Source organism: Enhydra lutris, unplaced genomic scaffold (genome assembly GCF_002288905.1).
Source record: "Enhydra lutris kenyoni isolate GAN:26980312 unplaced genomic scaffold, ASM228890v2 scaffoldscaffold37, whole genome shotgun sequence".
Classification (NCBI taxonomy): domain Eukaryota; kingdom Metazoa; phylum Chordata; class Mammalia; order Carnivora; family Mustelidae; genus Enhydra; species Enhydra lutris.
Genome location: NW_019154121.1, coordinates 12168717 through 12185676, shown reverse-complemented (window position 1 = coordinate 12185676; position 16960 = coordinate 12168717). Strand labels below are relative to the sequence as shown.

Below are 16960 nucleotides of genomic sequence, written 5' to 3'. Positions count from 1 at the left end.
ACTCTAAATTTATAGGATACCTCCTCCTTTTATTACTATCCTTATTTAAAAATTAAAAACGAAACCAAAACCAAACCAAAACAAACAAACAAACAAACAAAAAGAAACATTTGGCACCTGAGGATAGCTGTAATGGGAAGAAGAAAGAGATGACAGTGGATGCAGGTCTCGAGCTATGAATACTACCTATATGAGCCTATTAAAGCACATGTATTTCTATTATATCTTTAAATCTCTTTTCTGCAGTATTTAAAAAGTGACAGTATGAAGTGCACAAAATCATATTAATTATTTTAAAAAGGAAATATTAATAATTGCTTTGTCTCTTTTTGGAATGGCTAAGAAAGACTGTGTGGTTTATATTCATTAAGGTTCCTCTGTTTTAGTATTCTGTATTGCTTTGAAAAATCTACATTTGTCATAGTTCATAGCTGCCCTATTTAAGCAGCCGAGAAAAGTTAAAATCACTGCTCACTGGCATAGCTAAATCTCTGCTAAGCCGACTTGACACAGTTTAAAATTTCCAGTGTATTAAGATTGTGTTAACTTTTTGAACAACAGTCCCTTCAATCATGATGCTGTCTTCAGTGGGTCTATAGACCATTCTTCCAGTGGTGGGACTTGAAAAGAACAGAGGAGCTCTTTGTGCATCAGGTTCTCAAAGAAAAGGAATGAAGAAGCCCAAATGCATATATTAATATTTTAGCTGGCAATGCTAATGGAACAGCATTCGTAAGAAGGAGTGGCCACATTTCATGAAAGAGATAGCCAAGCTGGAGCTCAGGAATTATTATTGTTATTATTATTATTATTATTATTATTATTATTATAAAGAGAATTTCCAGCTACACAACGTACCCCAGTGAGGGAATTACAAAACAGTATTCCAGAAAATATTTTTTTGCTACTCCAGTATTGATTGGCAACATGGTGAAATAGTCAAGAAATCTTCCACTGGTTTTCTTGGTTAATGGAGGTGAATTGAAATAACTAGGTGGACTCCTGGATGCAGGCTTCTGGAAGAGGATTTCAAACCAAATCGGAGAGGAATGTCTCTGGTAAAAGTCCTGCACACGTCAGCGCAGCACTCATTATCCCGTTGTGTGTTATGCATGGGACACACTCAGAACAACGCCTCAGTAAATACTGGGCCCAAGGTACTGCTTTTCAAGGTCTTTACAGGACAGAAAAAAGAAAGAAAAAAAAGAGAGAGAGAGAGAAAGAGAAAGGTTGACGTTTTGGTCCCAGATTTTGAGTTTGTTAGAAAATGTACATTCATGTTTGGTGAATCAAAGAATCTTCTGGGAAAAGAATTAAAGTAAACAAAACTTTTTACAGTTGCTTATTAACTATGCTCTTCCCCCTCCATTATGCTGTTTCACGCTCATTGCTTCCCTAGAGCAAAGCACTTGGTATGGAACTGGTTCAACAGACTCCTTGTCAGCCCTCAAAAAGATAAGCAGTGTTTCTTAAAAGCCCGTGTTTTCTAAGGCCACTAGAAGAAAATCTGCCAGAAGATTTGTAGTTGGTGTCTTCGTCGGTTGATGTGAAATAGCACTATTAATCTCATGTTTCCGTTGCGGGTGCACTTGGCATCTTCCACCTCGGGTCTTAACCAGGCGACTATGCTTGTCACTGTGTCTGCGTGAACGCGGGAGGTCTCGGCTCCGTCAGCGGAAGCCAGCGTGGTTTCCGAGGACATTCACAACGACGAGGAGCTCTGAGTGTAATCTCTTATGATCAATGTGTCATATTTGGGAGACGATGGGATACAGAGGGCCGACTCCGACACTGGCGAGTTGGGGGTGGTACTCCCAGAGTCCACCGAGTCTCTAAAGGGGGACGGCGGGGTGAGAGCCACCAACTCTTCCAGGTCCGCCTTCCCCGCCGCAGCCTCGGGCCCGGCCGCCGCCGGGGGCTCTTCGGCAGCGCCCCCTACCGGCGGGGCCGCCGCCGCCACCGCCGCGGGCGGCGCGCCGCCCGTGACCTCGATGGCGGGCAGCGGCTGGATTTCGGCGAACGTCGTCATGGTCGTGGGCAGCTGGATCTCTTTGGGGATCAGGTAGGACGAGCAGAGCGGGGCGCCCACGCCGGGGCCGGGCGCCGCGGTGGACAGCATCATGGAGTTGAGCTCGCTGATGTTGGCCGTGAAGCGGGTCACCACGCTGCTGATCTGCTCCATGAGCGAGCCCTGCGAAGAGCTGCTGCGCACCGCGGGCTCCGAGTGCAGCGACGGCACGTCGTCGTCCGTGCGGCTGGCCGAGCCCGCGCGCTGGCTCAGCGTGCTGATGGGCGACGGCGAGCGCGGGCGCGCGGGCGCGGAGAAGTGCTCCTCGGCCTCCGCCACGTCGTACAGCGCCTTGGGGCCGGCGTCCGGGGGCTCCGCCCCCCCGGGGCCACCACCCGCGCCCCCCGCGCCCCCGCCCGCGCCAGCCGCGGCCCCCGCGCCGCTCCCCGCGCCGCCGGCGCCCAGGCCGCGGCTCTCGGTGCTCTTGGGGAAGGGCTTGATGACGGCCGTTTGGTTGGGGTTCTCCTTCTTGTTGATGTGGATGGACAGCCGCTGCCACAGGTGCTGCCCCCGGCTGCTCTTCTCGTTCTGGGCCCACGTGACGGATTTTCCGTTGGAGCTGTGGAGAGAAGGGAGACCAGAGGTAACTCGAGGTTCCCCAGTGCTGGGTGATGGGACTCGGATCGGGAAGGACTTCTCCTGGTGTTTCAGGAAAGAAGGCTTCAGAGGACACCCCGGGCAGAGGTCTTAAAAGAGACCTTCGGTTTATCATTACCGCGAAAGTGTGTGGCAGGGGATGGTAGGAAGGATAAAGGATGGAGATTATTGGAGATGTAGCAGCAGTTCTGAGCCCGCTCAGGAGCGCAAGGGCTGGTTATGCCGCAAAGCTGGAAACCAAGCCTTGCAGTATTGTGGCGGTGTGCAGAAGTGCCTGGTACTGGGCACGGGCTTCCTGAAGTTGGCGGCCTCTGAAAGGAAACGGTAGAACTAGGACCTCAACTCACCAGCCCAGTCATCAGAGGGAAGGAAAAGGGTGGGAGTCAAGGGTTACCAGGAAAGAGTGGTTCCGGTTCACTTTTTATCCCGCAAGCCAACTATTGGTGTATTTGACTAGGGATTTCTTTCGCAACTCCAGACTTTGAACATGGTTTTAGTTAGCCTGGCTTATCTGCTGGAAAATGGAAATTCATTGAACACATACACACATTTCTAATTAATTAGAGTGTTTCTACTTCACCCAAATTTTCCTCCCAAATTTGTTTTTAGGCTTATAGCTTGAATCACAGTTCTATGAGACAGCATATTGCCTTTGGCACCTCGCATATTGATTTCCAGTTAGGGTCTTGATGAGTGTTTCTGGCTCACTCGACTTCTTAGGACCTTTCTTCCTCTTCCCTTTCTCCTAGCAGTCCATTTTGGTTTCCACCCTGGGGTCTGAAAGTGCCTCTGATGAAGATGGAATTGGTGCCTCAGCCTCAGGTCCTGACTGTATCCTCCTTACCAGTAAATAAGACACAACTTCTGAAACCACAGACCCTCTCTCAGGAACCTCACTAGTGGTCAGAGGATGTGACCAGACCTTCAGGAATGTTCTGTGGAGAGAGTGTGGGGGATATTTGGCATTTCTCATGACAAAGGAATCCGAGATCTCTGTAGGGAGGGGATCTCTTTTTGTCCTAGGTGGTATGACCAAGTGATAACCTTGAGCAGTCTATGAACAAAAGGCTTTGGCCACCCAGTTTTCTCATCTCAGCCAGGGTTGATGAAACTTAATCATGCCTAAGACTCATATAGGGCATTTGTCCGCTATCCCAGGCAGGACCCCAGGAAGATTCTGATGGTCTGGATCGGGTTCCAAGGATCTCTGCATTTTACAGCACTCCATCCCCAAAGTGATGACACTGCAGGTGTTCCCCAAACGGAGAAACTCTAGCAGGAAGCTCTCCTTTCTTTCTGGGTTCCCACTGCTCCCTTGGCTTCCTTGCTGGAGGGCTGAACTGCTTTTTCCAGGAAGGGGTCTGAATTGTATTTGGAGCCCACCTGCCATGGGCTGCCAGATCCACTCTGCCTGAGACACCTACTCCTTTGAAAATAGACCCCTGTTTCTGCAGCTCCTATGACAGGATGCTTCCTCTTTCCCATCCTGCTTCTCATTTTTTACATCTGTCCCTTTCCTCTTTGTGGTCTTCCTTTTTCTGCTCTTCCTCTGAGATCTCATTCTATTTAATCTACCCAATATTTTGCAACCTGGTGTCGTTCAGAATTCTGGAACGAGATAGGTCCTCCTCCTCCCCTGTCCCTCTTCCTGCAAAGGATGGATAAATTCTTTCCAGGTGTGGAGGCTGACGTGCATCCCCAGTAGCAGAATAGGCCCTGCCAACCTAACTTTTCCCTTGCGGATTTGTTTCTACATTTTTGCATTAACCTGACCTGCCACCTTTTATGTTTTTAGTGCATTACTTTCTTCTTCCCAGGTGTCTACTAACTTCTGGAACATGGCATAGAAGAAATGGGCCAGACTATTTATGGGATTTCATTGGGAGGATTGTTGCCAACAATCCCTTTTCTCTCCTACCAGCAGGATAAGAAACAGGTATGTTGGAAAGGACAATTAATCTTTCAGGTTGCTGAGGCCGCTTTTAATACAAAGCATGGGCTAGAAAATAGAAGCCTAACTGGATTTATCCTACCAAGCTTTACTGTAGAAAGATTCTTGCTTCCGACATAGAGAGGTTTTGATGGAACATAACTCTGGCTATTAATGGTGACAGGAATCACATGTAGTGGTGCCTAAAAACATGATGGCACATTGAAAAGCCTTTGGATGAATGTGCGAGAAGGAAGCTATCCTACCCAGACAATCTGCACAGAGTACTGACATTGCGGCCGGCCATGTCTTTGCTCGTAGTGTCTATGGTCATATGGGAGAGAGAGCACCAGACAAGCTGCATACCAATGGAAATGGATGCAGGAGACACCAGAGAAATGGAGGCCAAATCTGAGCACTTCCTTTCATTCCTTGGGTCATGACAGGGTTTTTTGTTTTTTTTTTTTCCTCCAGAAAGGGAAATTTTAATAAGCACTTTTTGGACAAATAGGATTTTCTTAAGCTAACAGGACCATTGCGTGGTGTCTTTAAAGTTCAGTAGACAAAGGAACCTAAAATCTGGGTTCTAATCCTGGATCTTCCAGCCTGAATGTTTGGAAAATAATAGTCTGAAAGCCTTGGTCAAAAGCAGAGAGGATGTAATTTAGCAAAGGTGGTTGTGAGGATTCAATGAGACAGACTGTACAGGTGTGAAAGGTTCTTGTAAGGAGAAGGTATCTAAGAGTGTTAGTTTTTTCATTCCATGTGAATATTGCATTTCAGAAAATAAAAACAATATACTCATGTGGTTTTGAGCTCTGGCTGAGAAACAGGGAATTCAGTGTAAAGTAAAATATTTTATGTGGTAAAGCCATAAGATATTTTTGGTTGTTCCATCGGGTTTGGTCTGTGGTCTTTCTCCATGCTAAGTTGTCTACCTAGTGATCGCATCCACTTCACTAAATTCTACAATATTCCACAGTTTACTTCTTCCTGAAATACTCTTTCATAGTGCTCCCTCCTCTCCGTCTCTTCCTTGCATTTTGACTAAGCTCTTCCTATCAGGTTGTTTTTTTTTTTTTTCAGATTTTACTTTAATTGCTTTTTCTTGAGATGCTTTTCTTACCCCACCTCGACTAGGTTAGAACTAGGGTTCTTCATATCCTGCTATAGCCAGGGTACCCAGTGCATGCGCTTCATAATATGTTTGAACTAATAATTGAGTGGATACATGCATTTCATTTCAAAAAATCTATACTGATTGTTTTTGTTAGAATTACTTTTTAAAAATAATTCAATATTAAAAAACATTTAATGTTAAAAAAACCCATTTCTTTTGTTTTATGGATTGATCTACTTTTCATAGAACTTACTGTAATCAGTAGTGCTCAGTGTACGCAAATAAAAGATATTTAATTAATTAAGTACAAAAACACAGATCTTCATATCTACTATGAAAATCACAAAGGATTTGTTCCTTTTTTGTAATTTATATACATATATGTATATATGTGTACGTATATGTATGTAGGTACAATATGTGTGTGTGTGTGTGTGTGTGTGTGTATTTGTTTTAGTGAAATTTCTCAGTGATGGAAGTTTATGGAGGCAATATTGATAGTAGCCCCAGAATGTGGGTGTATGATCTGGTCCTGAGTGATGGTGGCAAATCACTTAACACCTTTGTGCCTCTTTGTTCTTTCATATAAAAAGGAAGAAATAAACCTCCCCTTGCTTACCTCACATGATTTCTGGGAGGAATCCAAATGGTAGTACACATGAGGGTAATTTATAAAGCACAGCAGCTCTACGAACTTCACCATCAAATCTTACAAGCAGTTGAGATAAAACCATTATTGTTGCTGTTGTTGAGATTTTTTTTTTTTTGGATCAGGATTATACATTTGCCTTAAGGGCCCTGAGGTAAGACAAGAGAAAGCAAACTTTTCCTTACCTGTCTATAGCACTTGACCTTCCCCACTGAATATTTTAGGCATTAGAGAAAAAGGAGGAGAGAGGAATGGAGAGAGACAGAAGAGATGGTTTGCTACATCTGGAAAGGATAGTTTGGCCAAAAAAACCTGTAAAAAGTGTGCTCTTTCCAGGCACCAATTAACCCTTTGCTAAATATAAAACTATGTTTTCTAATGTTCTTTCTACTATACAATCGGTTCCCTTCTGGGAGGGAGAAAAGAACATTTCGATAATGTTATCTGAGGATTGCGTTTTTTGTTTTGTTTACAGTTTGTGTCCGCCAAAATGACACCATCTACCCTTATTCTCAGAAGTTTATTCCTTTTTCTATTCCATGCATGACACATAAATAATTTATTCACTTCAAGCAGGCTCTGAATGTCAGCTCAATGACCTCTCCCAGTTTCTCTATTCATCTGCCAAAACCTGTAGGAATTAGCATTCTGCCATGGCAAACCATCATTAGGAGGCAAATGTTAATAAAGAGAGTTTGACCGTTCAAAAAGTCTATGGAATTTAGAATTTTTGTGTTCATTTTATTTTATTTTATTTATTATTATTATTTTTAAAGAATTTATTTATTTATTTGACAGATAGAGATCACAAGTAGGCAGAGAGGCAGGCAGAGAGAGGGAGGAGGAAACAGGCTCCCTGCTGAGCAGAGAACCCGACGTGGGGCTCGATCCCAGGACCCTGAGATCATGACCTGAGCCGAAGGCAGAGGCTTAACCCACTGAGCCACCCAGGCGCCCCTTTTGTGTTCATTTTAAATGGCTGTTGAATTAAAAAAAAAAATTAAAAATGACTGTTGAATGGCTGGTGTGGTTTTTTCCTGAAAAATTGTTTAGGGTTTTATTAAGGCCATAGAAACAATTAAAATCCTCAGAACACTTGACTGAATGAAAAAACTATGCCTTTTTCCTCTCTTTTGTTACATGGTTTAGTAGTACCTTCATGAGTTGTACAGATTTAGGGTATCAGAATAATCAAATATATCCTTTGAAAATTTGCACATTCTTTTCATGAAAAAATTATCTTCATTACTACACCTCTCTTGTTTATGATTTTGAGTTTAGAGGTAGCCAGGAGAAAGGAATAGTAAGATTATGAGCTTCTTAATACACAAAATATATATTTTTAAAAGGTTTTATTTATCCATTTGACAGAGAGAGAGAGAGACAGAGCACAAGCAGGGGGAGCAGTAGAGGCAGAGGGAAAAGCAGACCTGCTGAGCAGGGCGCTAGTGCGGTGCTCAGTCCCAGGACCTTTGAGATCATGACCTGAGCTGAAGGCAGACTCTCAACGACTGAGCCACCCAGGCGCCCCTACAAAAAAATATTTTTAAAAATTTTTAAAAAGCTTGTAATGTCATTAGCAAATATGTCTTTGGAATGACTTCAGAAAATACTAGGCCAGTAAAAGAATTTCATGAATTAAGAATATTATAAGCAGAAAATTTCCAATTGCAGTTCCATTTTTCTGCACATTTTCTTAAACTTTTATCAGTATATTTTGCTTGCCATAATTTGCTTTGAATTACAAAGTATGGAAATACGTTTTTAAAAAGATAATGAAGAATTTGATATTGTTTACATTCAGACACTCTAAATTAGATGGAATAATTTCTTTCTGAGCCTTGCCTAAAATCTGACATCTTGATTTTGACAATTACACTGGGAAATACACCACATATAAGAAAATGGCAGAATCATCCATATAAATTTCCCCAGTTACAGCATAAATAGATGTAAATAGCTATCTTGCTGACAAAAACAAGTTAAATGGCTGTGATGATGTATGCATTAGAAATACACATATAGACAAAAACACTTGAGTAAATGGAAATGAATTACCTACAGTGACACAATAACTGGAAGCACTATCACCTTATATTTGCATCGTGCTTTATAAAGTACTTTAGGAACACTGATTGTCAAAGTTAGATAGGATCCATGTTTTGGTCCTTCTTTCAAAAATAAAACTGAGGCTCTGTGAGATAGGCAATTTGCCCAAAGTTAAGCAGTGAGAAAATGACAACGTGGAACCAATACCATCTCGTGATTTCCAATTCACTTTTCATGAAAGTACACCACCCATATTTGTTTTTTGAAGTTAGCTGTCCTTATTTCAAGCCCTCAGATATTACCTGGTGATGATACACATTTTTAAGTCGATAAGTTAGTCATTTGATTTATGTTCTCTATTACCATATGTCTTCATTCTTCTTAATCATATACTTTGAAGTCTCAAGAAAGCACCTTATATCACTCTTTGGTTGTTAACTCAAATATCACAGGTTGACCCGAGCACTTACACTTGGCAAGGATAATATTGGATGCCTCGATGACGAAGGCACTTCTTTATACCACCATATAAATAAAGAGCATAGAGCAATTTTTAGCCCCTCTTTTTCCCTCCATGCTATGATCTAGTAAAAGGAAGTTGTCTTATGTGTAGCACACTTATTTTCTCTCTTATTTTGGAATGCCACTGAATGAGAATGGTGTAATGTCAAGGATAACTATTTTGCAAATTTTGACATTTCAACTGATTGGTAATAAGTGATATGTGATACCTCGGCAAATGATTGTGATTGATCAGTATTTTTTGGTACTTTGGTGGAGAGTTGCTGACATGAGACTTCCCTCAAAGAGGGCAAGAGAGAAGATGCACGTAGAAGGCTAGGAATATGAGTTATTTCTAGTATTTTGATAGAAAGAGGTTGTTTATCTTTTCTCTAGGTCCTTGAAAGAAGGAAGCAGATGGACAGTTGGAAGGGTGCTGAGGACAGGAGAATGAGAGATTGTGGAGCATGGGAGCAAGTAGTCAGTTCATTGGGTAACTGTAGAGTTCAGATCACAAGGGATTCAAAACTTCACAAGAGGAAAAATAATTTCTAGCAGGAGGGAAGTGGCCAGGGAATGATGCTTGCCGCAGGAGACAGATTGTATCTACACCTGGAAAAATTAGTAGATGATGGCGAAATCCAAAAAGAGCAGTAAGCATTGCCCTCCAGGAAAGACAGCAGTGACATAAGTTCAGGAATCTACGAAGGATATTCTAAGATAAGCAGTAGTCCTATATGGGGATGGATAAAGCATCAGCTGGTTAAGAGTTTGGACTTTCTTGTTTACTATAAAAATGTCTTGGGGCACCTGGGTGGCTCAGTGTGTTAAGCCTCTGCCTTTGGCTCAGGTCATGATCCCAGGGTCCTGGGATCAAGCCCCACATCAGGCTCTCTGCTCAGCAGGGCAGCCCTCTGCCTGCCTCTCTCCCTACTTGTGATCTCTCTCTCTCTGTCAAATAAATAAATAAAATCTTAGAAAAAAAAATGCCTTGTGGCCACCCATGACCTACAAGGATCTTCTTTCTTTTCCTTTCTTTTGCTATTTTAATAACTCATTAATAATTAATCTCGGACTTCTTATCAGTATAGAGAGGTGGTCTAATTTATTTAACCAGAGAGATATGGTCTAATTATTAGATACATATGTAATCTACATACTCGATCAATAAATGAATGAATATTTAACGAAATACTCATGGGTTCTTTTCTGTGATATTCTTCAACTGTAAGAATTCTTTTGTGTTATTTAATCTTTTAGGTATTCCATATTTCTGGAGCTCAACAAAAACAATTAAATGTAGAAAGCCTGCCAAAATCTGCTTTAAAACCTCACTGCAGATTCATCCATTGACCTTATTCCTTGTCTGCTCCAGTCCTGGTCGTACTTCAGGAATATGTTAAGGCCTAATTAATATCTGTTAAGTTAATTAGTCCTTCAGGCAATAAGGAACCAAGAAGATTGAAACAAGCAAAAGAGTGGTGTCCAGGGTAGATTTAAGAAGCTGTTTTCATAGTGCAGGGACACAGTGTTAAGATGATAACAGGTGTGGAAAAAAATGAGGACGGAAAGGAATATACCGATCTGAAAACTTGTGAAAGAAACGACATTTGTCCTTGCCTATTGGTATCAGAGGAATGCAGAGAAAAGGTTGCTCACTGGGGAAAGAAATTTCAAGGACGGATTTGCAAATAAAGTGGAGATTAACAAGGCCTTAAAGGCTGGGGAATGTTAAAATAACACGTATAAACAAAATTCAGTTAATATGTGTGTTGCATATGTGGCAAAACAGCTAATGCCACATGCTCAATCCCAGGAAACCCTTCCAACAACCTTGTGGAGTGGACTTTTGCCTCCCTTTTAAGTAGCTGGGAGTGAGCTACTGGCTGCCTGCTTCTATGATAATTCCCTCAGAGATCATCTCTTACTAGGCATTTAGTCCCTAATAAAAATCCTTGTGGAACGAGAACCACTTAGCTCTATTTTAACTAGGCTTGGGTTCAACAGGACACTTTTTTAACAGGTCACAGTCCATGGCGTTCCCCATGCTTCTAGGTGCTACTCCCCTCCCCACCATCCTCATAAGGAGAAAGCATCTAACGAAGGCCATAAGGGCCGTAAAGCAGGAATATGTGCCAAGCAGAGGCATTCTGTTGGATCACCACAGTCTCTTCTTTCTCAAGTGAAACTATTTTTTTAAATTTAAAATTCAGTAACCCGGGCTCAGACCTCAAACTAAACCACTCTTTGTACTGAGATATAATTTCTAGACTTTAGTTGAGGTGCTTCAACTAAGATTAGAGGATTTCTTTTTATCCAAACTGGAAATTATTTTCTTCCAGCAATTACCATAAAGCCCAGATTATAATTTCATAAAGAGGGAGCAATAGAAGACATGGCTATTTTGCACCCATTGGCTGATACCACCAAGACGACTTGGTGGAGGAATCCAGCTTGATTTAAAGCTTGAATAAAACATGGGATTGGGATTGATGACTAAGAAGAGGAGAATCCTGGGAGGATAATAGCTCTTCTTGGAATAGAACTTTACATCTCACAAGGTGTTTCCATCTGTTTTATTATATTTGACCTTCACAACAGCTGTCTAACATAGCACTTATTGCATGGTATTTTTAATCACTTATTTACAAATCTGTTTCTGCACGAAGCCTTAAACACTCCAAGGGCAATGACTATGAGCATTTCCTATGCTTGGTTTGGTGCCTGGTGAAGGGTAGTGGGCTGGGAGTATTAGGGAAATGAAGCAAATTCTATATTTGCCTTGAAGGCCTCATATAAACATATCATTAGGGATGCCTATGAGGCTTGGTTAAGCAGCTGACTTTGGCTCAGGTCATGATCTCAGGGTCCTGGGATCCAGTCCGCATTGGGCTCCCTGCTCAGCGAAGAGTCAGCTTCTCCCTCCCCCTGCTCCTGCTCTCTCTCTTGCTCTCAAATAAATAAATAAAATCTTTAAAAAATAATCAGATATTATTAACCTGCACTAGATGCAAAACCTGAGGCTTATGGAACCTGTGCCCAAGTCAAATTAAGGCAAAACACTGCCTCAAATCGGACCTCAAATCCAGAGTCATTGCCAACATGTGGTATTGTTTGTGTGCTAAGGACACACAAAAACTAAAGGGCTAACAAGACACATCCTAATGGAGCATCCAGGGAAATGAAAACACCCAAGTTTGTATCCATAAAATGACCTGATGATAAATGCCAAAGCTCTCTATTAACATTGACCTGAACATTGCAGAAATGAATACTGAGGGAGTGGAGAATAAGACATTTGTCTCAGGATTGTGATAATAGTTGTTGAAGAAATGATTTCTGCTTAGAAAAAAGATTCCTTATGCCTTAAGTGGTGAAGTAACATTTTTTTTTTAAAGATTTTATTTATTTATCTTACAGAGAGAGATCACAAGCAGGCAGAGAGGCAGGCAGAGAGAGAGATAGAGGAGGAAGCAGGTTCTCCGCTGAGCAGAGAGCCCAACGCAGGACTCGATCCCAGGACCCTGAGATCATGACCTGAGCTGAAGGCAGAGGCTTAACCCACTGAGCCACCCAGGCGCCCCGGTGAAGTAACATTTTTAAAAATAAATAATTCTTATGTTAAGGAATCCATTCAAAATGACTCATGAAACATTAGGTGACACGGTGATTCAAGTTTCCAGAGCACTTAGCTCTGCTGAATAGTTTGTCCTTATTTTGGTATTATCCACCTAAAGGGAATATGGTGATAAGATTAGGTGGACATTGCAAGATTTTATCAGTATTTTGTGGTGGGAATAAAAGCAAGTATGCCTCTAGTATTGACTTCTTCCTCTAGAGTTCAAGAATTTGAACTGATAACTCCAAGAATGCTCCCTTTGTGGCCTTTGTTCTATGAGATAGTTCTGGTTCCCCTTCCTCCCTTTTATAAGAAATTATAAGCTATTGGATCTTTTGTCTCAATATGTATATAAATACTAATATTTGTATATAACTACTAAATTATCATATATATGTATTTCATGGGCAAGGACAGCAGCCTTACAAAAGATTTTGAGCAGCTCCATTTTTTTTTTTTTGGCCAACAAAAAGGATGTTAGACAAGAAGAGGACTGAGGGAAACTGAGAGCAGAGAGCCAGGGAACCCAAGCGGTCCTGTTACTAAGTCATACTATGCCACATATGTATTACGTATATATTATACCAGGCTGAAAGAAGAAGTAGAATATACTCACAGCAATTAGTGATTCTTCTGGAAAAACAAGCAAAGGAAATTAAGAATCTGGTTTATATTCTTTTATATTTGTGGCAGTTACTGAAGTTAACCATTTCTAGTCTGATCACAAGACATTAGCTGAACTCAGTTTTTGTCAGACTTCCAAAATATTTCCCTAAGAAATTCTTATAATAAGATTCCAGGAAATTATTATAAGTTACTCAAAAATCTATAACTTTGTTCCTTTGCTTTTTTAAAAAAAGATTTTATTTGAGAGAGAGTGAGGGGAGAGAGAGAGAGAGAGAACGAGTAGGGGAGGAGCAGAGGCAGAGGGAGAAGCAGACTCCCCACTGAGCAGGGAGCCCGATGTGGGGCTCTGGGACCCCAGGACTCTGGGATCAGGATCTGAGCCAAAGGCAGATCTTAACCAACTGAGACACCGAGGCACCCCGTTCCTTTTTTTTTTTTTCTGATCTATATGCTTTTATAAAACTGGTTGGCAAACTGTATAAAAAGTGAGAATGACACCATAGGTTGTTCATGAATAAATGGCTCTATGGTCAGATAAGTTAAGTAGATTTAAACTGCTTTCTGTGGAGCTTCTCAAGTCCGTCTGTCTGTCTGCCTGCCTTCCTAACTTCCTTCCTTCCTTCCTCCCTCAGAGAGTGCTCACTGGTTTCCCCGGAGGTGGGGTTGAAGGAGAGGGAGAAACAGAATCTTAAGCAGGCTCCATGCGCAGCCATCCAAGTTCCCCTCGAGTCTTTGTTTTGTAAGGATTTACTGAAAATCTCCAAGAAGAGCATAGAGCATGTAATGTTGGCTATGCTAATTTGATCCAAAATGTCCACTTCTGCCTTTTCTTCTCTCCTGCTCATCTAACATTCTTTGGAATATATTTTGTGACATTTTCTTTTAGGGATTCTAAAAACCTGAACTTGAAACATGTTGCTTTCTTCCTCCCTTATTCAAATCTGGGCCTTATTATCTGGATCATAGATATAACTATACCTTAATATAGCCGATTGCTCCTGCAGTTTCCATCAGAATGAATTTTATACCTTTATTAAGATTGTCAGGAGCACATGGATGGTGCAGTCAATTAAGCGTCCATTGTGATCTCAGGGTCATGAAATTGAGCCCCATGTCAGGTTCTACCCTCAGCGTGGAGTCTGCTTGAGACTCTGTCTCCCTCTCCCTCTGCCCCTCCTCTCCATGCACTCTCTCTCAAATAAACACATAAATCTTTTTAAAAAATAAAAGAAAAAGACTCTCAGTTCTTTAGGGTGGAGATTATTCCATATTTTCTGGAACACCCCATGGTCCCTAAAACAGGGCAGCCTACATACAGAAAGGTTCTCCTTGCCCTCTTATTGATTGATTTACTGAATCTGCAGTCCCAGAGCACTTTTGGATACTGAGAGTGGAATATTGAACAGGACATGTTTTTGTCTTCAAAAACTTCCAGTTTAGTAGGAAGAGACAGGTGATGAGATAATATGGCAGTATTGGAGGTAACTCAAAATACTTTAGAACTATGAGTTTGGGCAGATGTAAAGTAGAATGTAAGAATTTTGGAAAGGTTTCAAAGAGGAATTGACATTAGATTTGGGTTTTGAAAACTGAATAAGAGTTTGCCAAGTAGAATAGGAATGGGGGTTGGGAAAGATGGATTAAAGGAGCAAGGAGGGGCAATTCAGGGGGAGACACAGCATGTGTTAGGGAGTGAAATTGTAGGAAGGAGTCAGCTTTGTTTGGAGAATTGTAAGAAATTTGGGGTTTTGGAGAAGAGAACATATGTGACAAAACATGAATGAAAGGTCAAAGAGTTAGAATAGGGTTAGTGTGTGAAGTTCCTTGTATTCTGAGTGTGTGGGTTTGGATTTTATCCCAGGTGACAGATACCATAGTGGTTAGAGCATGAACTCCAGAATCACACTGAGTTCGGCTCCAGTGTGGACTTTATTGTTTACCTTTTTAAAGATGAAGTACGAGACCATATAGGTAAGACACTTAAAGCCAGTGTCTGGTGTATCTAAACACCAGGGAGAACCATGGGAGAACATGAATTTTAAGGCAGAGAAATTATATCATTGAATTAATTTCATTGATACTACTAGATTTTGTTCTACATACTTTTCCAGAATTGGTTGTTGAGAAAACAAGGGTGATGGTAGGTAGAGAATGGTAGAAAAGACCCCATAAAAGGACTTTCTAAGATGAGTAGCCTTGGGGAACAGTAATATTAAATAGAAGCTATTAAATGCCTGCTAAGTGCTTTGCTTGCATTATCTCATTTAGTTCTCACAGCGCCATATAGGAAGGGAAGTGCTCTATTATTATCTTCATTTTACAGACAATGGAGATTAAAGAGGTAAAATGGTGCTTCAAGGTCACACTGGCTAGTGCTAGAATCAGGTTTTAAAGTCTTTGACCTCAGAATTTTCACTAAATCACTCTACTGTGTGGTTTATTTAATATCCCTGAGCCTCATTTTCCTCATCTGTACCATGGAAAGATCATTGTTGGGAGAATTTAGTGCATAACCAATGGGAAGGGACCGCTGCAGTGTTTGAGGCATAGTAATTACAGCAAGGGTAATGAGTGATTATTTTTACTTGCTTTAGAATATCTCTAAATGTAAGTTAGAACATTAATCTGAAACTGACTCTGGGGAGGAATGAAGAGAAGACTACTGCAGCAGTTCTATCACTATGAAACTAGCTAGTTTCATACTAGAAAGATAAATCCTTTCTCTCTGTGGCTCTGAATTTTATATAACTCTGTGTGTAGTCCTTTCTGAACACTCAGTTCAGGTGACTATTACTTAGTTTATATTACTCTTAATACTATTTGCACTGGCTTAAGCTGTAGTTTTTGATATCAAATGAGGAGTTAATTGGACACATAAATTTTCCTTTGGGACAGGGGTTTCTCTTGCATTGCAAGTATCTGTGTTTTTTGTTTGTTTGTTTTTGTTTTTGTTTTCTGTTTTTTGTTTTGACTCTGTTCTCCTGTGGACTATGGATTTTCAAGGACATCAGTCAAGTCATTGTTACCCATTCATCTCCAGAGTCTTGTAAGTGCTTGGCTCGTGGTAGTTGCTTAATAAAATGAGTGTTACATGAAGGAAGAAATAATTGAATCAATGAAAGGCAAAACAGTGTTAACACAGACATCACATTTTAGGATTGCTTTTCAAATCTGAGTTCCTCATGACTATGACGTTACCATTACCAGATTCTCTGAAGGCTCTATGAAATATTTATACCCATTAAAATTAAATGCTACACCTACTAGGTGAAAATCAGTTACTCAAGTGATTGAGGATTAATACCTTACGTAACTGATATCATGACATTGCAACAGTAAAAATAACCACGTACCACCCTCCTTCCTTCAAGCACTGGAGGGGGACTATAGATCTATTTCATTTGATTAGGGAACCCTTTTCCAAAGAGAGACAGGGAGACTCAGAATGTTTTTGCTTCTCCTTCATGGGGTATGACATAAGCACTTCAGAACGCAGACTCCAATGAGGACTCGGATGGAATGGCCCTGCTGAGACAGGAGATAATAACATTCATTGTTGAGGTTTTAGCCATCTCAGAGGTGGACCATCTTGGTATGAACTCACACGATAATAGGGTTTAGAGAATTTCCGGTTCTTAGAGCACCTCCCTGTTTAGGACTGTCTTTCACTTCTCCTGCAATCAGGAGGTCTCTGCTCTGAAACACACTTAGACTGTCCACTGTGGGAATATGAAAAGATGACAAGTTATGCTAGAATCTGACAGAAGGGAAAAAAATTCGCCTAAAAGGAAAACAACAAC

At 41.2% G+C, this 16960-nt stretch overlaps 1 protein-coding gene across 1 annotated transcript in view; it reads right to left on the bottom strand.

Moving 5' to 3' along the window:
• Positions 1-1702: 1702 nt before the first annotated feature.
• LOC111154498 (glutamate metabotropic receptor 5) overlaps positions 1703-16960 on the bottom strand; it is a 524532-nt gene continuing 509274 nt past the window's right edge. Inside the window, exon 10 of the mRNA XM_022514124.1 lies at positions 1703-2627. Coding sequence (XP_022369832.1) covers positions 1703-2627 — 925 coding nt within the window. The remainder of the gene's footprint in view (positions 2628-16960) is intronic.